The sequence below is a fragment of the Orcinus orca genome, chromosome 2 (genome assembly GCF_937001465.1).
Source record: "Orcinus orca chromosome 2, mOrcOrc1.1, whole genome shotgun sequence".
In the NCBI taxonomy this organism is placed as follows: Eukaryota; Metazoa; Chordata; class Mammalia; order Artiodactyla; family Delphinidae; genus Orcinus; species Orcinus orca.
The window spans coordinates 157,358,233-157,378,186 of NC_064560.1; the positions used below are offsets into that span (position 1 = coordinate 157,358,233).

The 19,954-nt window shown below is 37.4% G+C and overlaps 1 protein-coding gene across 7 annotated transcripts in view; it reads left to right on the forward strand.

Annotated features, from left to right (window-relative positions):
• The window catches only part of TMEM260 (transmembrane protein 260), a 67,161-nt gene that overhangs the window by 8,342 nt on the left and 38,865 nt on the right, over positions 1–19,954 (forward strand). For all 7 annotated transcript variants that reach the window (XR_007475678.1, XM_033404700.2, XM_033404702.2 and 4 more), the window contains exon 4: positions 18,457–18,634. Coding sequence is in view for 6 of the 7 variants with exons in the window: in XM_033404700.2 (XP_033260591.1) it covers positions 18,457–18,634 (178 nt within the window). In the remaining variant the exon portion in view is untranslated. The remainder of the gene's footprint in view (positions 1–18,456; positions 18,635–19,954) is intronic.

A 19,954-nucleotide genomic window follows, 5' to 3' on the forward strand; every position in this document is an offset into this window, starting at 1 on the left:
CAACATTATCTCTTACATACTTTTAATATGAAAATACTTCATTATTTTGAATACAAATAATTGACAAGGTACACGTCCTTTGGGAACAACCTAGTTCAAGTGGCAAATCTGTTTTGTCAAACAATAGCCACCCTTCAGGAAAGAGCAAGCCATCTCTATGGTAATAGGACTAACAGTAGCCTATTGATCCAGTGGAAGAAGACATTATACAATGTCAGCTGGCTTGTTACAATTTCATTTGTCGTATGACCTGAACCTAGCCTTTAAAACCTTCCTTCTGTGAATATAAGCCCAAGAGCAGGACGCGGTTTTTGTGCAGCCATTACAGTGACGGCTTTTTTCCTGTCCCAGTGTACAGTAAATGTATTCCTTCACAGGTTGACTCCTTCACCAGAACTCATTCAGGAGACATTTCACTACTTTATTCATTTGCCGACCAAGTCATCATTCCATTTTGTTGTTGAATATTGAAGGGTTTTGATCCAGGAGACAGCTGTATTCTTTCTTTCCCCCATCACTTAAGAGAACATTACTGTACATGTAGGATTAGTGCTGACTGGTGTGCAGGAAATTAATTCTTTTAACAGTTTTAGGTTTTTTTCAGGTAATTGTTCACATAGCATTCACTATATTTAGCTCTTGGGGTGGGTATAAAGACCTTCTGTACCTTTTAAACAAAGATTGTATTTCAAAAGCAAATTTCTGTTTAAATATGTTGGTGTAAAAAGCTCCATTTTTTCAGTAAACATGACTTAGATTGAAAGAACAATTTATTCGTTGTTTCCAATTACTTTGTAATTTTTGCTTTTCTTACATCTTGCTTTTAAAAGCCTTTAAGATGTCATTAACACTGCATATTTTGTCAATCTTTCCTAATGGTTGGCAAGAGCTCTTTTATATTTGCTTTGCCCTGATGTAGAAAGCATATGAGTAAAACAGTACATTGAAAGCTGTGTCACTGTAGTTTATTGAATTAAAAATAGTAAGATTGTGGCAGTTGTTTCTGCATGTATTTATTTATGTATTGTCCCCTTCAGGGGTATTTTAAAGCATGCACTATGTTAAGGGAGTTTAATCTATTTCATTTATAGGAAAGAGTATTCATTTTATTAATATGTACATCTGTGCATTTGACTGTACTACAATTAGTGATTTAGAGAAACTGGGATTTTCTCTTTTAAGGCCAATGAAGTAAATGATTTTTTAGTATGATATTTAAAATGTCATATTTGAAATTCACAAATCCTATTAATATAAAATTTTAAAAGTTATAGGTATGTAAATCACTAATAGGAACATCATTTAGCTTTCCTTAGTACTTGAATTTCAAAATTGTTTTCTAAGAAACCTCAAACTAGATCCTATATACTTAGTAAGGAAGGAGTACTGAAATCACTGTAATTAATATCAACATGCTTACATTTCATATGTTCTGGTAACACTGAAATAGAATGGAGTCTGTTGATAGTATCATATAAAAATTCTTTACTTGAGGGAAGATTTAAATTGCTTATGATCTCAGGTGAGGGCATGTCTTGTATCGTGTATTTTGATAGTTACAGGGCAGGGAATATATTTTCAGCAGGCTTGAGAGTCAGCATATCCTTTTCAAGCTAGTATGGGCCAGATGGAACTATAGAAGAATTCATTGAACAATATTTGTTACACACTCATATGAATCGAAAGTAAAATTCCTTTAGTTTTTATAATCAGAATTCAGTGCTTATTTTAAAGAAAGTAAGACAAAGTTACTATTCAATAAACAGTTTTTCTAAAAGGCACTGTTTCAGGAAACTTGCATAAAAAAACTTTCTAACACCATTAACATTGTACAGTAAGAAATCAGATCTCTTAATGTCAAGCAGGTTCCCTAGAATATATGAATATTAATTATAATTAAAGGTATCTTGAAACTATGCCTGCTTACTACAAAGAACTTACAACCAATTTCAGTGATATTTAAATATCTCCTGGAAAACTGTTTTGTGCCAGTATTTTATTTATGCATATTTTATTTTTTATAAGTTATGTATTCCTAAACGTTGTGCCGCTGCTAAAAATTAATTTTATTAAACTTTTGGAACAGGAACACTTGATTCTGAGCACTGTGTCTGCTGTTCTTATAGCTTCAGCTAAGATTCCATTCAATAAAAATCGAAAATTAAAATGCCATACCTTAGAGAACGTAGAATCTCCTGCTTAAGAGACATTTGGATTTTCCAGCTCAAAGAGTATTTTAGATTATTGCCATAGAGAATAATGTGAAGCTCTTCCTAATTTCAGAGGTAACTATGCATAAGTAACAAATAGTCACCAAGTTTTTGTAGTTGAAGAAGAATGGAAAGTACTGGAGTATTAATTTCTATTCAGGAGAATATCTGTCTTGATCCCTGGTTAATTGATCATATATTTCTCTCATACTTGTATTAAAATTGCATTGACTCAGACTGGCTAAGCATATTAAGAGCTTGGTTCATTTGCATTTTCTTATAAGTAGAGGGACATATTAGGCTCAAATAGCATTTCATTTTGAAGGGAAAAAAGCAGGGCAAAAACTCTTTTTTAAGACTGTAGAGTCTCTTCTGACAGCTAGTCAGAGTTAGAATTAGTTCAAGGAAATGTTAATAATGCATTGCCTGGCCTAATCCCTTTGATATCACCAGGTATCCTCCTGTTCATGGGTTAATTGCTTTAAAAGCGAAGGCAATATTCTGAGCGGTGGGCCGCTTCACCTTTTCACAGCTGTTACCATTGAGTGACAACTAAATCCCATGTGTAAGATGAGGAAGAGCTCAATCTCCAATTGGGAGAAAATTTATGTAAACCACAATCCCTTCAGAATGTGCGGAAGTCATAGACTTTCTTGATTTACTCTGCTTTTCCCAGAAAGCTCTATTGTTCACTTTCCTAAGTCCCATCAACCCTTTGTAGCAGAATATCACAGCGGCAGCAGATAGCTTGAAATATATAAATGCTATCATAGCTCTGATTAATAGCAGTGCTTATGAGTCAAGTCTGATAACAGTGCAGCTCTCCACTCAATTTCAGATACTGCTAATGGAATCTGTCTTCTCCAATTGTAATATGAGAAGGCCTAATTTGCCATGGAGCTTGGAGCTGTCACCAGTAGGGGATTGTGGGGTCAGATGGGAGCTGCCAGGTTTTTGCCCTGCAGCTTGTATCTCTCACTTTGAATAGAGCAGCCCCCTGCCTGCCAGTTAGCTGATAGGCCGCCGTGGGGTTTATGCCACTATATACAATAGGAAAGGGCTACATAGGCTGACTTTATAATTGTGAAGCTAGCTCATATTTCCACAGCTACTGTGCTGCATAATTTCTAATAAGTGGTTTTAACAAACGTCAGATTATGAAAAGTTTCCTCAATTACAGAAACTTATAAAACATTTAAATTGCTAAATCTGTTTCCTGCCGAGATTTTGCCACTGGAACTAGTCATCAGTCATTATGGCTATAATAATAAATGCATATATTTCTTAAAGTTACAAATAAAATTATAAACCATAACTCATATAGATTTGCTGCTTTTCAAAGCCATAAAAAGTAGAAAACAGTCTTAATGAATTGAAATATTACAATATACTTAATAACTTCGCATGATAAGACTACTTTATATTAAATCTCTGTTGTTTAGTAAGTTAGTGTTGCTGATGAAAGTAGTTTAATACCCTCATTCTGTTGATCTTAGTTATTTGGATCTTTTACGTTTACTTCATATACCTTTAGTATATAACATTTTAAAAATTATGCAGCATTTTCTAAGTTTTCAGTTAAAAAGGACTTTGAGAATAATATGCTGGACTATACTTTTAACCAATTTCAGTTTTGCTACTGAATACAAAATACACTGTCAAGATTGAGTAATAAGCTAATCTTGAGGCTTTGTGTGCGTGCTTTTTTCTTTTCTTTTTTAAATTAGTTTATTTGTTTATTTTTGGCTGTGTTGGGTCTTTGTTGCTGTGCACGGGCTTTGGGCTTTCTCTAGTTGCGGCGAGCGGGGCTACTCTTCGTTGTGGTGTGCGGGCTTCTCGCTGCGGTGGCTTCTCTTGTTGTGGAGCACGGTCTCTAGGCGTGCAGGCTTCAGTAGTTGTGATGCATGGGCTTAGTTGCTCCAGGGCATGTGGGATCTTCCTGGACCAGGGCTCAAACCCGTGTCCCCTGCATTGCCAGGCAGATTCTTAACCACTCTGCCACCAGGGAAGCCTAAGGCCTTCTGTGTTTTTAAAAATTTCAAACAAAATTGATGAAAATCTGTAATTTGGGAGTTATTTTAAGCTAGGCTGTACCTTAAGATATTGCCTCCCATAGTGCAAGTCATTTGGCATACTATGGAAACTTGGTAAAATGTAAAGTAAATGATGGTGATTCCTATAAAGCTCAGTTCATTGTTTTCCTTTTAGATATTTGGGTATAAGGTTGATGAGCTCTAATAAAGTGAATTGTTCTAAGCCTTGACTAGTTTCATCATTTATTGGTTAGTGAACAAATTTTAATTCTAATGGAAATTGTGTAATTACATTTTATTTATGGAAGCTATTCATAATCTTGTTCCTTCCATTTCACTTGTGCCTTTTTCCTTTTCGAAGCCTTTTCCATTTTTTTCCCAAGTTTATTTAGTGGTTTTAAATCAGGAATAATACTTTGTATTTTTCCTTTCAGTGTACTGGTAGTTGATATTTACGTAGCTGAAAATTCAGGGTAGAACAGTTTTCTTCCTTTTGATAGAATCGCATGGAACAGAATAAACCTTGGTAGGATTTTACCTGGAGTGAAAGTAAATTTTTATAAAATATAGGAAAATGGGATTACTTGCAAATTTACTAAAGATGGAAATGTTTTACATTATTTTTTAGGTGCAGTGATGGTGGCTTCAGAGGTAGAACTTTAATATACCATGTCCTCAATTATTGATTTATGTTTATTAGGTCTAAACTTGAAAATGACAAGAAAAAATTTAGATTCTACTGCTCTCCAAATGCCCACTGACTATAATTTGCCCACCTGGAACATGTTAGATACTCAATACGTATTTGTTGAAAGGGTCTTGAGTGAACTGCCACTCAATGAGAAAGGTTCAGCTGAAACTGAAAACCTTTCTTGTCAGTAGCTTAGCTTCCCAGTTTGACCATCTCTGGGTACATTGAAGAGAGAAATATATGGGTGTTGACTTTGTGAATGGGAGCCAGAGATAACATTTGTATGATCTTCATGAACAAGACCCAGAAAGATAAGAACCTGGGAGGACAGGGGCAGTAGATTTGTTACTAATTGTACCCTGCTTTACCATATGTCTTCCCTGTAATCCACTGCATTTTTTTAAAGTTGTGAATATGAGTTGACACTAATAATAATTTATTTAACAGTAATGCTCAGATGCTGCATTGTGGCGTTCCTACTCGATTCTACGTACTTCAAGTAGGAGTTTTCAGTGTTGAAGGAAAGTAGTGTACCCTCCATGTTGGGTTCTTTGCACACAGGTAACACTGAAGACAAATACATTCATGAATTTTATAAGGCACGTCAAATGTGTGTTCTGAAAGAATTTCAGGTTTCTGTTATTTGCCTTTTGATTGAGGGTTAGACAAACATGTGACTACACATGAAAATCAAATACTGTGTAGCGGAAAGAAAAATATACCTTATCATCAATAGCAAACCTGTGTCAATGGTGTAAATTGTAACCTCCTGATTTATCCATTGTGTCAACAGATGAATAGTATTCCATAAGTGAGAAAACTGCTGCACAGTCAGTACCTTTCTTAGGAATCTCATGTAGGCCTTACAGAATTCTGAGCCTCACATTTGTTAGGGTGCTCTTAAAAGCATCACATATTCCTTACCCTAGTGGAGAATTTCTGTCATTTGCATTTTCTGGGGGAAATTTTAAATACTTAACCACCTTTCCCATACTATCTGTCATACTCTTGGTATATGTTTTCTCAGTGACTGACCACTGTGATCTCCTGGAATGTGAACTACATGGTTTTAGTGTTAGCCCAAGTTAAAAATAATTAGGAAAATGTATTTACTGCCAATATACTGCAAAATATGTTTTATATATAACATATTTGTAAGATATTTATTTATATAAAACATACTTCAATGACTTTTAGATTATTTGTTATTTTGAATCATCCATATCATTACCTTACTCTGTTAATGTGAGACCTTGAAAATTAAGCATGCCTCTCTAATAGTGTAAAAGCTTGATTTTGATTGTTGGCATGTGACTGTCTTTTAAAATACAATGGTTGTTTTAGTAAAATTTCACAGTAATGTTTGAAGTGTGTGTTCTTCATATAGCCTTGTAAGATGTTATCTTTCTGTAAGTCAGGTTAGATTCTGAGAATATGTATTTCACTTGAAGAAGTATCTCCCTTGATATCCTTCATGAGCCTCTAGATTGGGAATAGAAAACAGTTTTTTCTCATATTATATATAACTTATCATGAGGTGTTCTTTAGTTCAAGTGGAAAACAGTTTAGATTATTTTGCCATTTATTAGTGAGTTCTGCTGAAAACAGTTCTCATTTTATTCACAACCTCACTTGAATTTCCCCTTTTTTTCCCTCCAGCTTCCTATTAGTGTGGTTGAAGTAGGTTCATCAATTTCAGTAGAAAAATGTACGTCTTTTAATTTTAATGAGCTAATTTTAAGATGTCACTTTAGCATATTAAGGGTAAATAAATTCATTAATTCCTTAGTTGCTTTTTAAAAAAAAAATAATTACTTAAGCATATTTATTTAAAAGAATGAAATGAAAATTGAAAGTAGGCCTCCTTGACTGCTAAGTGAAAACACAATGGTGTTTTTGATTATGCCAGTTTTCTTTGGGAAAAAAACCCTTCATACTTAGTCTACAGATAGATGACAATTGTTTTGTCTTGTTTGGGAGGTACTTATATTTATACTCCATCTGTACATTTGACTTTATGGACGATACCAAACAGCTCGTTTTGTGGGCTTAGAACAACAGTTTCATTTAAAACTCATGTTTAAATAACAATATCAGATTAGATATTCCTTTCATATATGTTTGAAAGAAATATTGCTTAGCCAGAAATTTGGACTACCAATTCATGTACCATTATTTATGCATAGTGTTTCACTCTACTTATATAATCTAACTCTGCCAAAAAATTACAAATATATGTTGTAGCCTTTTCAGGGGAAAAAAAATGCAGAATGTGTGTTCTGGTTAGAATTATTGCCCAAAAGAGTTAGATTACAACTAATTTGTTTAATCACCCATTTTGGGGAACCCTTCATCGAGAAGGCTCATAATTGGTCCAACTCATAACAAAGGCTCCAGCAATCAAAACAGATGATGGATTAATTAGAGGCTTTAAGAATTCAGTAGCCAACAAACACATGAAAGAATGCTCAACATCATTAATCATTAGAGAAATGCAAATCAAAACTACAATGAGATATCATCTCACACCGGTCAAAATGGCCATCATCAAAAAATCTACAAACAATAAATGCTGGAGAGGGTGTGGAGAAAAGGAAACCCTCTTGCACTGTTGGTGGGAATGTGAATTGATACAGCCACTGTGGAGAACACTATGGAGGTTCCTTAAAAAACTAAAAACAGAACTACCATACGACCCAGCAATCCCATTAACTGGGCATATACCCTGAGAAAACCATAATTCAAAAAGAGTCATGTACCAAAATGTTCATTGCAGCTCTATTTACAATAGCCAGGACATGGAAGCAACCTAAGTGTCCATCAACAGATGAATGGATAAAGAAGATGTGGCACATATATACAATAGAATATTACTCAGCCATAAAAAGAAACGAAATTGAGTCGTTTGTAGTGAGGTGGATGGACCTAGAGTCTGTCATACAAAGTGAAGTTAGTCAGAAAGAGAAAAACAAATACCGTATGCTAACATATATATATATATATATATATATATATATATATATATATATGGAATCTAAAAAAAAAAAATGGTCACAAAGAACCTAGGGGCAAGACGGGAATAAACACACAGACCTACTAGAGAATGGATTTGAGGATACGGGGAGGGGGAAGGGTAAGCTGGGACAAAGTGAGAGAATGGCATGGACATATATACACTACCAAACATAAAATAGATAGCTAGTGGGAAGCAGCCGCATAGCACAGGGAGATCAGCTCGGTGGTTTGTGACCACCTAGAGGGGTGGGATAGGGAGGGTGGGAGGGAGGGAGACGCAAGAGGGAAGAGATATGGGGACATATGTATAACTGATTCACTTTGTTATAAAGTAGAAACTAACACACCATTGTAAAGCAATTATGCTCTAATAAAGATGTTTTTAAAAAAAAGGATTCAGTAGATTCATAGAATTCATGCCATTTTTAAAAAAACTGATAAACAGATTTAAAACAGTGCTTGCTAAGTCATCTTTTCTTTTTAATTTATTTATTTATTACTTATTTGGCTGCATCGGGTCTTAGTTCCGGTATGCGGGATCTTTCGTTGCAGCGCGCGGGCTCTTTGTTGTGGTGCACAGGCTTCAGAGCACGCAGCCTCAGTAGTTGTGGCACGTGGGCTCTCTAGTTGTGGCACATGGGCTCCAGAGCGCATGGGCTCAGTAGTTGCAGAGCATGCGCTTAGTTGCCCTGTGGCATGTGGGATCTTAGTTCCCTGACCAGGGATTGAACCTGTGTCCCCTGCATTGGAAGGTGGATTCTTAACCACTGGATCACCAGGGAAGTCCCGCTAAGTCATCTTATTTGCTTAAAAAGTTTAAGACCAGATTCACCTACAGACATATTTGTCAATGTGATTTTTGCAGCATCACTTAGATAAGTCTTCTGCACATTTAATGTCTTTTTCTATCTCAAATTCGCAGTGGCTTATTGATATGAATGGTTCATTGATATTTGGCTCAAAAAGACATAAAATGGAAACTTTGAGGTATTTCGTTTGAAATTTCACAGAAGTTTGAGAAACTGTAAGGGATCTTCTTTACACATCAGTGTGAAAGGCAATATGAGTAACTGTGAACCTTCCATATTTATTTATTTTGAAATATTTGTGTTACAGACAAGGAATAAATCAAGTAATATGAAAAAAACTTTTAAAGTAAATTATTATTTCTATACTGTTACCAAAAGAATATTTAAACACTTGAATTAAAGTACAGAATGATGCAATGATTATTCCCTAGTTTCTGAAAGATATATCCATATGGACCTCACTTTATTTTTAAAAAATCAACATAACAAAATACAATGAATCTTTTAGTTTTTTTCCCTTAATCGCATTTGTTACTAAAACATCACTTTTATAACAGTAAAGGACAGCAGTGATAAAGGACATGGTCCTTAAAAGAAACAAAATCTACTCTACTACTAAAACATCTTTTCTTTCAATTTTTTACAATTAAAAAAGAATAATTTCTAAGTAATGGCATAAGTTATTTTATAAAGCATTACTAGAGATGGTTGGACTTAGGTTGCGGTAATTAGAAACCATTGCTATTTGGATATTTGAAGAGCATTAAAAACTGAAGATAAAGTATATCTGAAATTATATATATATAAACATTTAGTTTTCAAAAAATCATATAGCTTTTCTATATGGGATACACAAATACACATATATGTAAAGTGCAATATACTTTTACCTTTTAAAAAGTGCTAAAATGCTGACATGGCTATCTAGTGGTATCAGTAATCCAAAAATAATTCTCTTGGAGAGTTTTAAGTTCCTCACATCTGGTTTCCTTCCTATGTTTTGATTAGGTTACAGTTAAAATATTCTGTTCCTCAGAAATACAGAAAAATCTACCCATTCAGTACCCATTTATTATGTTTCATGAGAATCGGGAGATGGAGCAACTACCCTAGTCTTGGTGAAAGTACTTTCGGGAAAACTTGGAAAGGTGATGCCCGTATTGAGTTGTACACAATGAGTGGCAGTGGCCAAGTGAAGGCAGAACCATGTTCCAGATACAGAGAACCTCCTATGCAGAGAAACCCAGAGGTGGAGGAGAAAGAGCCTGTGAGCACAAGGACTTAACAAGTCACTCAGTGTTGCTGGAGCACAGCTCGAAATGGGTTATGTCAAAAATGAAGCTACAGGTGGACTGAGACCAGATCACGAAAATCCTTGTCTGTTGTCATGGGGAGCTTGGAATATGCTTGATAGTCAGAGAGGAATCCTTAAAGGGTTGGAGGCAGAAAAGTTCAAGATCAGATATGCTTGAGGTCCCTCACTCTGGTGGCAGTGGTGGGCCTAGCACTGGAAGCAGGCAGCACGCAAAGCTGCAGTATTGGTGTGAACCTGAGGTGTGGATTCAGATGAGCTGAACTAGGGCAGTGGTGATGTGGGTGGAGAGAAGAGCGTGAGTTTTTAAAATGTTGATGAAGTACAGTTGGCAGGATGTGATATGTTTTGCAGGGAGAAGGGGAGAGGAGCTCTGATGATGACTCCTAGGTCTTCTAACTTAGATAACTAAACGAGGAAGATAATGAAATTTACTAAGATAGAGAACACGGGAGCAGGAATTATTTCAGGGAGGGGGATGAGAAATCAGTTTTGCATGTACGGACACTGAGGTTCTATGGAATGTCCAGAGTTGGGGTGGCTTTGTGGTGACGGTACAACAGTAAGTTGGGGATAAGGGAAGTTCAAAACTAAGGGAGAGGCATTTCTGGAGACATTTGGTTCCTTTAGTTTGTAGCTGGCAGGTGAAATCAAGATGGTGAATAAAGTCACCCAGGCAGAGCAGAGTGAGAACAATGTCCTGAGAAAGAAATCTTGGGAAACGCTGGCTTTAAAGGAGTTAAATGCAAGAAGAGGAGCCATTTGGAGAAAACACATAAGGAAGATCCAGAGCCATAGAAGGAAACCCAGAGGATGTGAGGTCCAGATGTCAACTCAATGAGTGTGGCTGTGGGAGTGACCCAGGGCAGCAGAGGGGTCCCCAGAGCCTGTTGTATTTGGCAGTTAGATGGTCATTGGGGACCCCAGTGAGAACAATTTTAGTAGAGAACCAGGGTGAGAACAGAGGGTGGAGGCTGCAGATGTGGACAGTGTGAAGCCAATCCTGAGCCTCACCGTGACCCTGAAACTTGCCTTCAGAAAAGCATCCTCGACATCAGCTTGCTCTTTAGTCATTTATCTCCATCTCAATAAGGTGAAACGAAGCATGCGCAGATAATGTGTATACCGTGAACAGTATAATGAGACTGCCTGCCTACAGAGTCAGTGAATGAACTGGAGACCTCTGAAGTCTTCAGAACCCCCTCATCCTCACCATTGCTGACATTATCCTTTGACGGGTTAGCCAGTCACAGACCCAGCTTGCTGTGTACTCACGTGGGGGGGCACATCTCCTCGTTAGCCTGCGTGTGATGTGGCACTGGGCCACACACCTGTCTTCCTACACCGGGCTCACCCTGCAGACTTATTAATGTATGATGTACTGCTTGTCTTTTGAGAAAAATGCTTAATTTTAATGAATATCATACGATTTTGAGAACAGCTTTATTAAACTCTTCCATCACAGGCTCCTTTCAACAGTAGAGTCGTCTTACTTTACAGGCCTGTTCCATCCTTCAGCAATTTTCCCTTTCCCAACCCACTTCCCACTCCCTGCCTGACTTGAGCTTTCAGCTCCCTCATTTCCTCGATGCCCCTACACTTGTCTTCCATTTAATTGAGACCTAGATCCCTTTGCTCATCTTTTTGATCCCTCCATCAGCCCCCTGCTGGCTCTGCTTCCATCCCCATCCAATGTAGACCCTGTGGTTCATACTTTAACACCTTTCCCTCTTGTCCTTCTGTCCTGCTTACCTAGTAAAGCCCCTAACCCCAGCTCCGTCCAGCCTGCCCAGGCCCAGCTCAGGCTGCTGCAGACCTTTCCACAGCCATGCGGACCGAGGCTATACTGCCGCATATCCATAGCCCCTGCGGTCTCCAGCCTCAGCTGAGCGTTTATTATTACGTGTTATTTGCTACCTACAAGTCCTTGTTATGTAGCCCTCCTCAGCCTGTGGAGTTTTCTCACAACAGATGTTTCAAATTATCTCTACTTTTCTTAATCCATTAATTTGTACATGTTACGTGGTCAGTAAATGTTGGTTGATTCTGAATCTTAGTATGAAGTAACACACTGCCTTTTAAAGGCAGTGTGTTCAAACGTGTGTGTTTGAAGAGACGTTCACAGTTTGACTTATAAAAGGCTGTTGGAATCAAAGAACTTCTCACAGGCTTAGCCTATATACCTTATTTTATGGAAAACATAAATAGTAAAATGACGAGGCCTCCAAAATGTCTTAGTATATTCTCTTTATGGATGCACGCGTAACTTTCTGCTCTTAAGCATACTGCCGTCTCTTCTGTGTCCCACAAAGCTCTGACGACTTAAGCATTTATTTTCAGAATTTCCTCACAGTTTTTCTTGAAGACTTAATAGAAATAATAAACAGGGAAGGCAGGTTGTTTTAGTCAGGATTCTTGATTGCAAGCAATTGACTCTGGCTGTGTTTAGCAAAAAAGAAACATATTGAAAGGAAGTTGGGAAGAATGCTACAACTCAATAATAAAAAGACAACACAATTTTAAAAATGGGCAAAAGATCTGAATAGACATTTCTCCAGGGAAGATGTACAAATGGCCAATAAGTGCTTAAAAAGTTGTGCAACATCATTAGCCATTAGGGAAATGCAAATCAAAATCTCAATGTGAGGGACTGCCCTAGTGGCGCAGTGGTTAAGACTCTGCGCTCCCAATGCAGGGGGCCCGGATTCGATCCCTACTCAAGGAACTAGATCCCACATGCATGCTGCAACTAAGAGGTCGCATGCCTCAACTAAGGAGCTGGAGAACTGCAACTAAGGAGCCCGGCTGCCATGACTAAGGAGCCTGCCTGCCACAACTAAGACCCAGCGCAACCAAATAAATGTTTTTTTAAAAAATGCTTTAAAAAAAAAATCTCAGGGAGATACCACTTCACACCCACTAGGATGGCTAGAATCAAAAAATCAGATAACAGGTGTTCACTAGGTTGTGGAAAAATCAGAACCCTCATCCATTGCTAGTGGGAATGTAAAATTATGTAGTGACTTTGGAAAACAGTCTAGCAGTTCCTCAGATGATTAAATGGGTTGCCATAGGCTCCAGCAATTCCACTCCTAGTTACATACCCTAGAGAAATGAAAGCATATGTCCACACAAAAACTTGTACACAAATGTGTATAGGCGCACTATTCATAGTAGGCAAAAGGTGGAAACAATCCAAATGTCCATCAATGGAAGAATGAATAAGCAAAATTTGGTATATCTATACAGTGGAATATTAATTCAGCCATAAAAAGAAATGAGATACTGATACTACAAGTTGGATGAACCTCGAACACGTTGTGCTAAGTGAAAGAAGCCGGTCACAGAAGTCCACATATTCTATGATTCCATTTATAAGAAAGCCCAGAAGAGGGAAATTCACAGACAGAAAGTAGATTAGTGGTTGCTTAAGCCTGGCAGTGAGATGGCGGGTGGGGATGGGGGGAGATAGTTAAAGGAGAGAGAGTTTCTTTCTGAGGTGATGAAAATGTTATAAAATTGACTGTAGTGATCGTTGCATATATCTGTAAATATACTAAAAATATTTAATTGTACACTTTACATGGGTGAATGTACAGTATATGAATTATGTCTCAATAAAGCTTTTTACAAAAGGAAACATTCAAATCTAGTACTGGAAAAAAAAGAAGGAAGTTGCACAGCTTGCAGAATTTCTAGGAGGGATGGATTACCAGGCTCAGAGCCCAAAATATTCAGAGTCCTAGGCAGGTATATGCTAGTGAAACCACCACTGCTGCCATCTCTGGGCCCAGACACCCCAGCTTACACCACCAACACTGACCTGGATTCTGAGCACTGCCCTTCCAAGTGCTGCCATCGTTGTCTGTGAAAATGATGCACAAATCCCACCAGCCATGTCTGATTCTGTCTCCATCCCTGCTTCTTGGCCTCACGATTTTCCAGTTCAAAGAATGGAGCAGGTGATTCTGACAGACAGAGCCCAGGTCATACACCAATGCTCTAGCTGCAAGGGGGATTGGAAAAGTATCTCGTATTTTCAGTGTGTATAATAGGAGGGGCCTTGCCTCATAAACTCATATCCCTCAAGCATAGGAGAGGATTTTAGATGTTAAGCAGCAAAACCAAAAGAAAAGAAAAGGTCCACTACCCTTTTGTCTTCAATTTATATTATCAATTAATTTATATTAGGACAACCCAAATTCCTATAGACTGAGTTGATTTCTAAGCAAGCTCATTTGAGATGCTAAAAAGATCATGATTATAGGTTTGATTTCCATTACTGGTTTTATAATCAGTTATCTTCTCTTCTATCACCTTACTCAGCAGTCTCACAAATTATTTCTCTGATACCAAGAAAAATCTAATGAAAGAGTATACGGATTATTTGTTGTAAAACCATCCTGACCTTGGCAGGAGGGTGGTGTGGGACAGAAATCAGGTGGGGAAAATTCAGATTATAAAGACCTTGCTGTTGTAGGATAAGTCTTCAATAAAACGCTAATGTACATAACTATCTGTAATAGTCTAAGGTGACTGGATAAATTTTATCACTGAAGTTGATAATTTTACCTTTACTCTTCAGTTTCTAAAACCTTATGAAATATTTGAAAAGGCAGTTAACATAGTTCATAATTCCAATAATTAATGTCAACAATTCAAACACTAGGATGTCTTCCTGAGTATAATAATGTGTTAAAAATCATTGTAGATTAGTGAGTCATGAGTTTTCTTCCTGAGGATTTGTACATATCAGTTCTCTTTAATTAACTGTTTGGTGGTTTTAAACTTTAATTGCCCTTTCAAAAAAAAAAAGGTTAAAATCAATCTTGACAGGTGTGTACAATTCAAGTTGGTAGTATGTTGTGTTGATAAAACAGACATAAACACGATTCTAATAATGGACAAAACTTTTGTTCTGTTCTATTTACTCAAGGAGTGCATAGTTAACCAAGTAAAAGTACAATGTATCGTTAGTCTGGAATAAATTATTTGGCATTAAAACTAAAATAACCATCTTTTACCCCATAATGTCATGGTCCTAAATAGCTAGACTAACAATTTCAATCCTGGTTCTGCCACTTAATTACCTACCATAGGACTTGGAAAAATTACTTGGCCTCCCTGAGCCTCAGTTTCTTCATTTGAAAAAAGGAGACAAATCACGTCTACTCATAGGGTTATTGTGCATATTAAATGAATTAATATAAAGAAGGCACTTAGAGCAATACCTGAAACACAGCTAGCAAGAAACTCAATAAATGTTAGCAAATTATCTTGGAAATTTGCTGATTTTTTTTTTTTTTTTTTGGCGGTACGCGGGCCTCTCACTGTTGTGGCCTCTTCCGCAGCGGAGCACAGGCTCCGGACACGCAGGAGCAGCGGCCATGGCTCACGGACCCAGCTACTCGGCAGCATGTGGGATCCTCCCAGACCGGGGCACGAACCCGTGTCCCCTGCATCGGCAGGCGGACTCAACCACTGCGCCACCAGGGAAGCCCCTGATTTGTTTTTTTAACTTCTTCTTTTGCCGTAATTTCAGATTTATAGAAAAGTGGCAAGAAGAGCCCAACTCTGTCTACCCTTTACCCAGGTTCCCCAGATGTTAGTATTTTACCACATTCGCTTTATGCTTGACTCAGTGAGTATGCATGTATTGTTTTGTTTTGTTTTTTAACCATTTAAGAATAAGCTGCAGTTATAGTATCCTTTTACCCTTAAATGCTTCAAGATATGTTCCTTAAAAACATTTTCTTGTATATCCACAGTGGAGGTCTCAAAGAAATTATCAGTGATACAACACTGGTACCTAACCTTCAGACTTGATTCAATTTTTCCAATTTTCTCAGATAGTGTTCTTATAGTAGAAGAAAATCCTAGATCATGTCTTTTATTCTGTTGTGTATTCCTCTTTAATCTGAAACTGTTCCTCAAGATTTTTTTTTGCTTTTTGTCAAGACCTTGACATTTTTTGATACATACGGGCCAGTTATTTTGTAGTGTCCTTCAGTTTGAGTTTGTCTTTCCTCTTGCTTGAATTCAGGTAATGCATTTTTGGCAGGAATGCCATAGAAATGATGCTGTATTCTTTTTATTGCAATAGATAAGGAAGCATATGATGTTTGTTTGTCCCATTACTGGGCTGTCAACTTTGATCATGTGGTTAAGATTGTGTCTGTCCAGTTTGCCACTGTAAAGTTACCATTTCTCCCTTTGTAATTAATCTGTTTACAGGATGATACCTTTAGACTATGTACATATTTCTGTTACTGCAAACCTCTTACCAACTATTTTGGTATCCATTGATTATTGTTATGACAGTTGCCAAATGGTGATTTTAATTCCATCATTTCTTCTGCAGTTATTAGTTATTAGTTGACTTTCCATGGACTTTCTCTTCTCACCCAATTTTTGTATCACTATAGATTCATAGATTCTTATTTATTCATTGGGTTACAGTCTATTACTATAATTATCTTGATGATCAAGTTATGCCCAGTTTGGCCATGAGAGCCCTGTAAGCTGGCTCCTATATCCTTTTGTCATGCCTCCGTTTGAGCACTTCCTTTCTTTTAAGTAGAGGAAGGAATCTTGCATCTTATGCTGACTGTCCAGAGTCATATTGAGAGCTGAAACTTAGTTCCTTTAAAATGTTGCTAATACTTGAAGATTAATTCATTCTCTCATTTGCTAAGTTTCCTTTCTGTGCTTGGGGCCAGATGCTTCCAATCTAAGTGAAGTTTAACTCCAGTTCATATTTCAAAAACAATGTCAAAATAATTGTTACAGACAGTTAAATGCTATCAATATGCAGAGATGGGCTAGAAACCAGGGAATTGAAGAGAAAATTGGGAAAAGAGCAGAGTTTTAATAAAGGAGCAGCGAAGATATTCAGTTCAGCACTACAGCATGAGCAAAGGTGCAGAGCTAGGAATAGTCCTGTCTTATTAGGGAATTTTGAGGAGCTTGACTAGTTGGTGGGAGATCATGTTGGTAATTAGTGGCTAGGGGTGTCTGGTTTATTGGGAGCCTGGATTCCAGCCTAACTCATTTCTTATTTATCCTATAGGGATGAAGAGTATTCACAAAGAGTATGTTTCAGAAAGTTTAATCTGATGTTATATTGCAGAAGGGTTGGAAAAACAGACAAGTTAGGAAACTATTAAAATAATTGAGTCTAAGGCAATAGGAATACAAATCGAAAGGAATCTGGGAAGGAATTTGGAAGGAAGAAATAACTTTAGGGTACTGAATCAGGATAACTGGGAGAATGGGGTACTCTGCAAGAAATAGGAAATTGATGATTTTTATAAGGGAAAGAAAACAGAAAAATTGTAAAGAGAAACTCAAAGAAAAACAAGTTTGGTGATACTGAAATTTTTTAGCTTTTTTTTTTTTCTATTAAGATTGATTAAAAGCCATGCAGTTACTCCATACTTTTTATACAAAGCAATACAGCTAAAAAGTAATGCCCTGGGACCATATAATATCATAATTATTAGACACAGAGATGTTTGCTGAATAATGCTTGTAAGCAATAGATTTTCAGTAATCGCTTTGATTTTCATAGCTTTAGGTTTATAGTGAAATAGGAAGTTGTTCTGGTTTGATATGCCACATTACCAGTCTCAAATCTTATCTCTGAATTGAGATCCAGTTTCCTTGACTGATTTGAAATGTGGGGCTCTTGTTGGCATTTGGGGGCGAGGAATTTGTTTCCAAGTGTAGCATTTGATTCTTCTGGGTTTCTAAAATTCACATTCCCATCCTTCTCTTTAAAAGATGTATCATTTTTAACTTTGACGTTGTGTAAAGAAGAAATCATCAGAAACTAATGAATCTAGCTTACAAGATCTTAAAAGCACCAAATATTGTGACCAAGACATATTTTGCCAAATGTTGGGAGATAAATGTAGGAAGTACCTAGATCCAAACATTCCACAATAAGTGAATGTTCCTGAACAGATATTCTGCCGTTTCATTAATTTTTACAATTAAACGCATTTCAGTCTTAACCAGTCGTTATCATTCTTCTTCTTAGATATAGCAAGAAAAATGACACAGGTTTGTTATCTCTCTAGCTACTGTCTCTTCAGGCTTTCTGAACTGGCTTGAATCCTAAAGGTTACATCTGAGAACTAAACCTCATCCAATCCATAGGATACCAAGCAGGTTTGTTCATTTGTTTGTTAATAGGTTAATATATGGACTTCATAATTAAAATCTGTTGAAAGGAATTATTACATGAAGTAATGTATTAACCATCTAATGTGTTGGGATAGTGCTGGGCGACTGTCATAATTGCTGCTGCTACAGTTCACAAAAAGGAAAGGAAAGTCGGTCCTTTTGGTTGGGAAAGAAGATTTCATGTTATCTGTATTTGCAGGCTTTCTGGCTCATATGCTGGAGGAATCCTTGCTGCGGGGGTGTTTTCATTTTCTCGTCTAACATGGCAGTGGTCCATTGCAGCAGAGGTTTTTAGCTTAAACAATCTGTTTGTGGGGCTGCTTATGGCTCTTACTGTACATTTTGAGGAGGCAACAACTGCACAAGAAAGATCAAAGGTAACCTATTTTGATCAAAGTGAAATCACTTTTTGTTTTAATTTTTAGACAGATGCTCTGTTTCTTTTTAACTTTGGTTTAGATATTGTTTATCTATTCTGATTACTGTCAAGGTAATCTAGGCATGTTGAGAGAGAAAATATTCTCAATTCTTTTACTATGAACGATGAGAGCCTTTATAAAACATGCAATTTTTTTTTTCTTTCAGAGTTCAGAAGGTTTTTGAAGAATGAGGGTATTCTGAAATCCCTTTTGAGTCCTATGAGAAAGATAGACTTGTTGGTTAATCCACCATCGCGTGTGTGTGTGTGTGTGTGTGATCTTAAGATGCCAAGTCCTCAGTTGACTACCTTAAATTATTTACCATTATGGCACATTGACTTATTCTCTAATTGCAAAAAAAATCAAATTTGCACTTTTTTTTTTAACTAAAAGGAGAGGATCAACTGTAAAATGAAGTAGTCCCAAAGAGATTACAGTGACTTCTAAGGCCAACACTATCATCAAAATAATTTGAAATGTGGAGGAACCCTGTCTTCTAAGGGCTTACCGTCTATACATTGAAGAGTGCCAGATCATCTTAGTATATGCACAGCCTGTGTCATTAAAGATTATAGAAACAAAAGAATATAAAAGTTTATCTGTGGTTTCCATAAACAAACCTGTGGTGCTATTAGAGTTTATTTATTTATTTATTTATTCTGTGGTACGCGGGCCTCTCACTGTTGTGGCCTCTCCCATTGCAGAGCACAGGCTCCGGACGCGCAGGCTCAGTGGCCATGGCTCACGGGCCCAGCCGCTCCGTGGCATGGGGGATCTTCCCAGACCGGGGCACGAACCCGTGTCCCCTGCATCGGCAGGCAGACTCTGAACCGCTGCGCCACCAGGGAAGCCCCTAGAGTTTATTTTTTATTTAAAATAAACTTTTTTCTGATTATGAAAATAACAGATGTTCAAAAATAGCAGAGGGCTTCCCTGGTGGCGCAGTGGTTGAGAGTCCGCCTGCCGATGCAGGGGACACGGGTTCGTGCCCCGGTCCGGGAAGATCCCACATGCCGCGGAGCGGCTGGGCCCGTGAGCCATGGCCGCTGAGCCTGTGCGTCCGGAGCCTGTGCTCCGCAACAGGAGAGGCCACAACAGTGAGAGGCCCGTGTACCGCCAAAAAAAAAAAAAAAATAGCAGAAAGACCACCCATAGAGAACCAGATTTCTAAATAAAAGTGTTATATTCAATTTATTTAATTCAATAGGAGAAAAAGTAAAACAGAATTGTTGAACTTCAGTTCTAGATTTCACTTGAATGAGAATTACACAATATCCT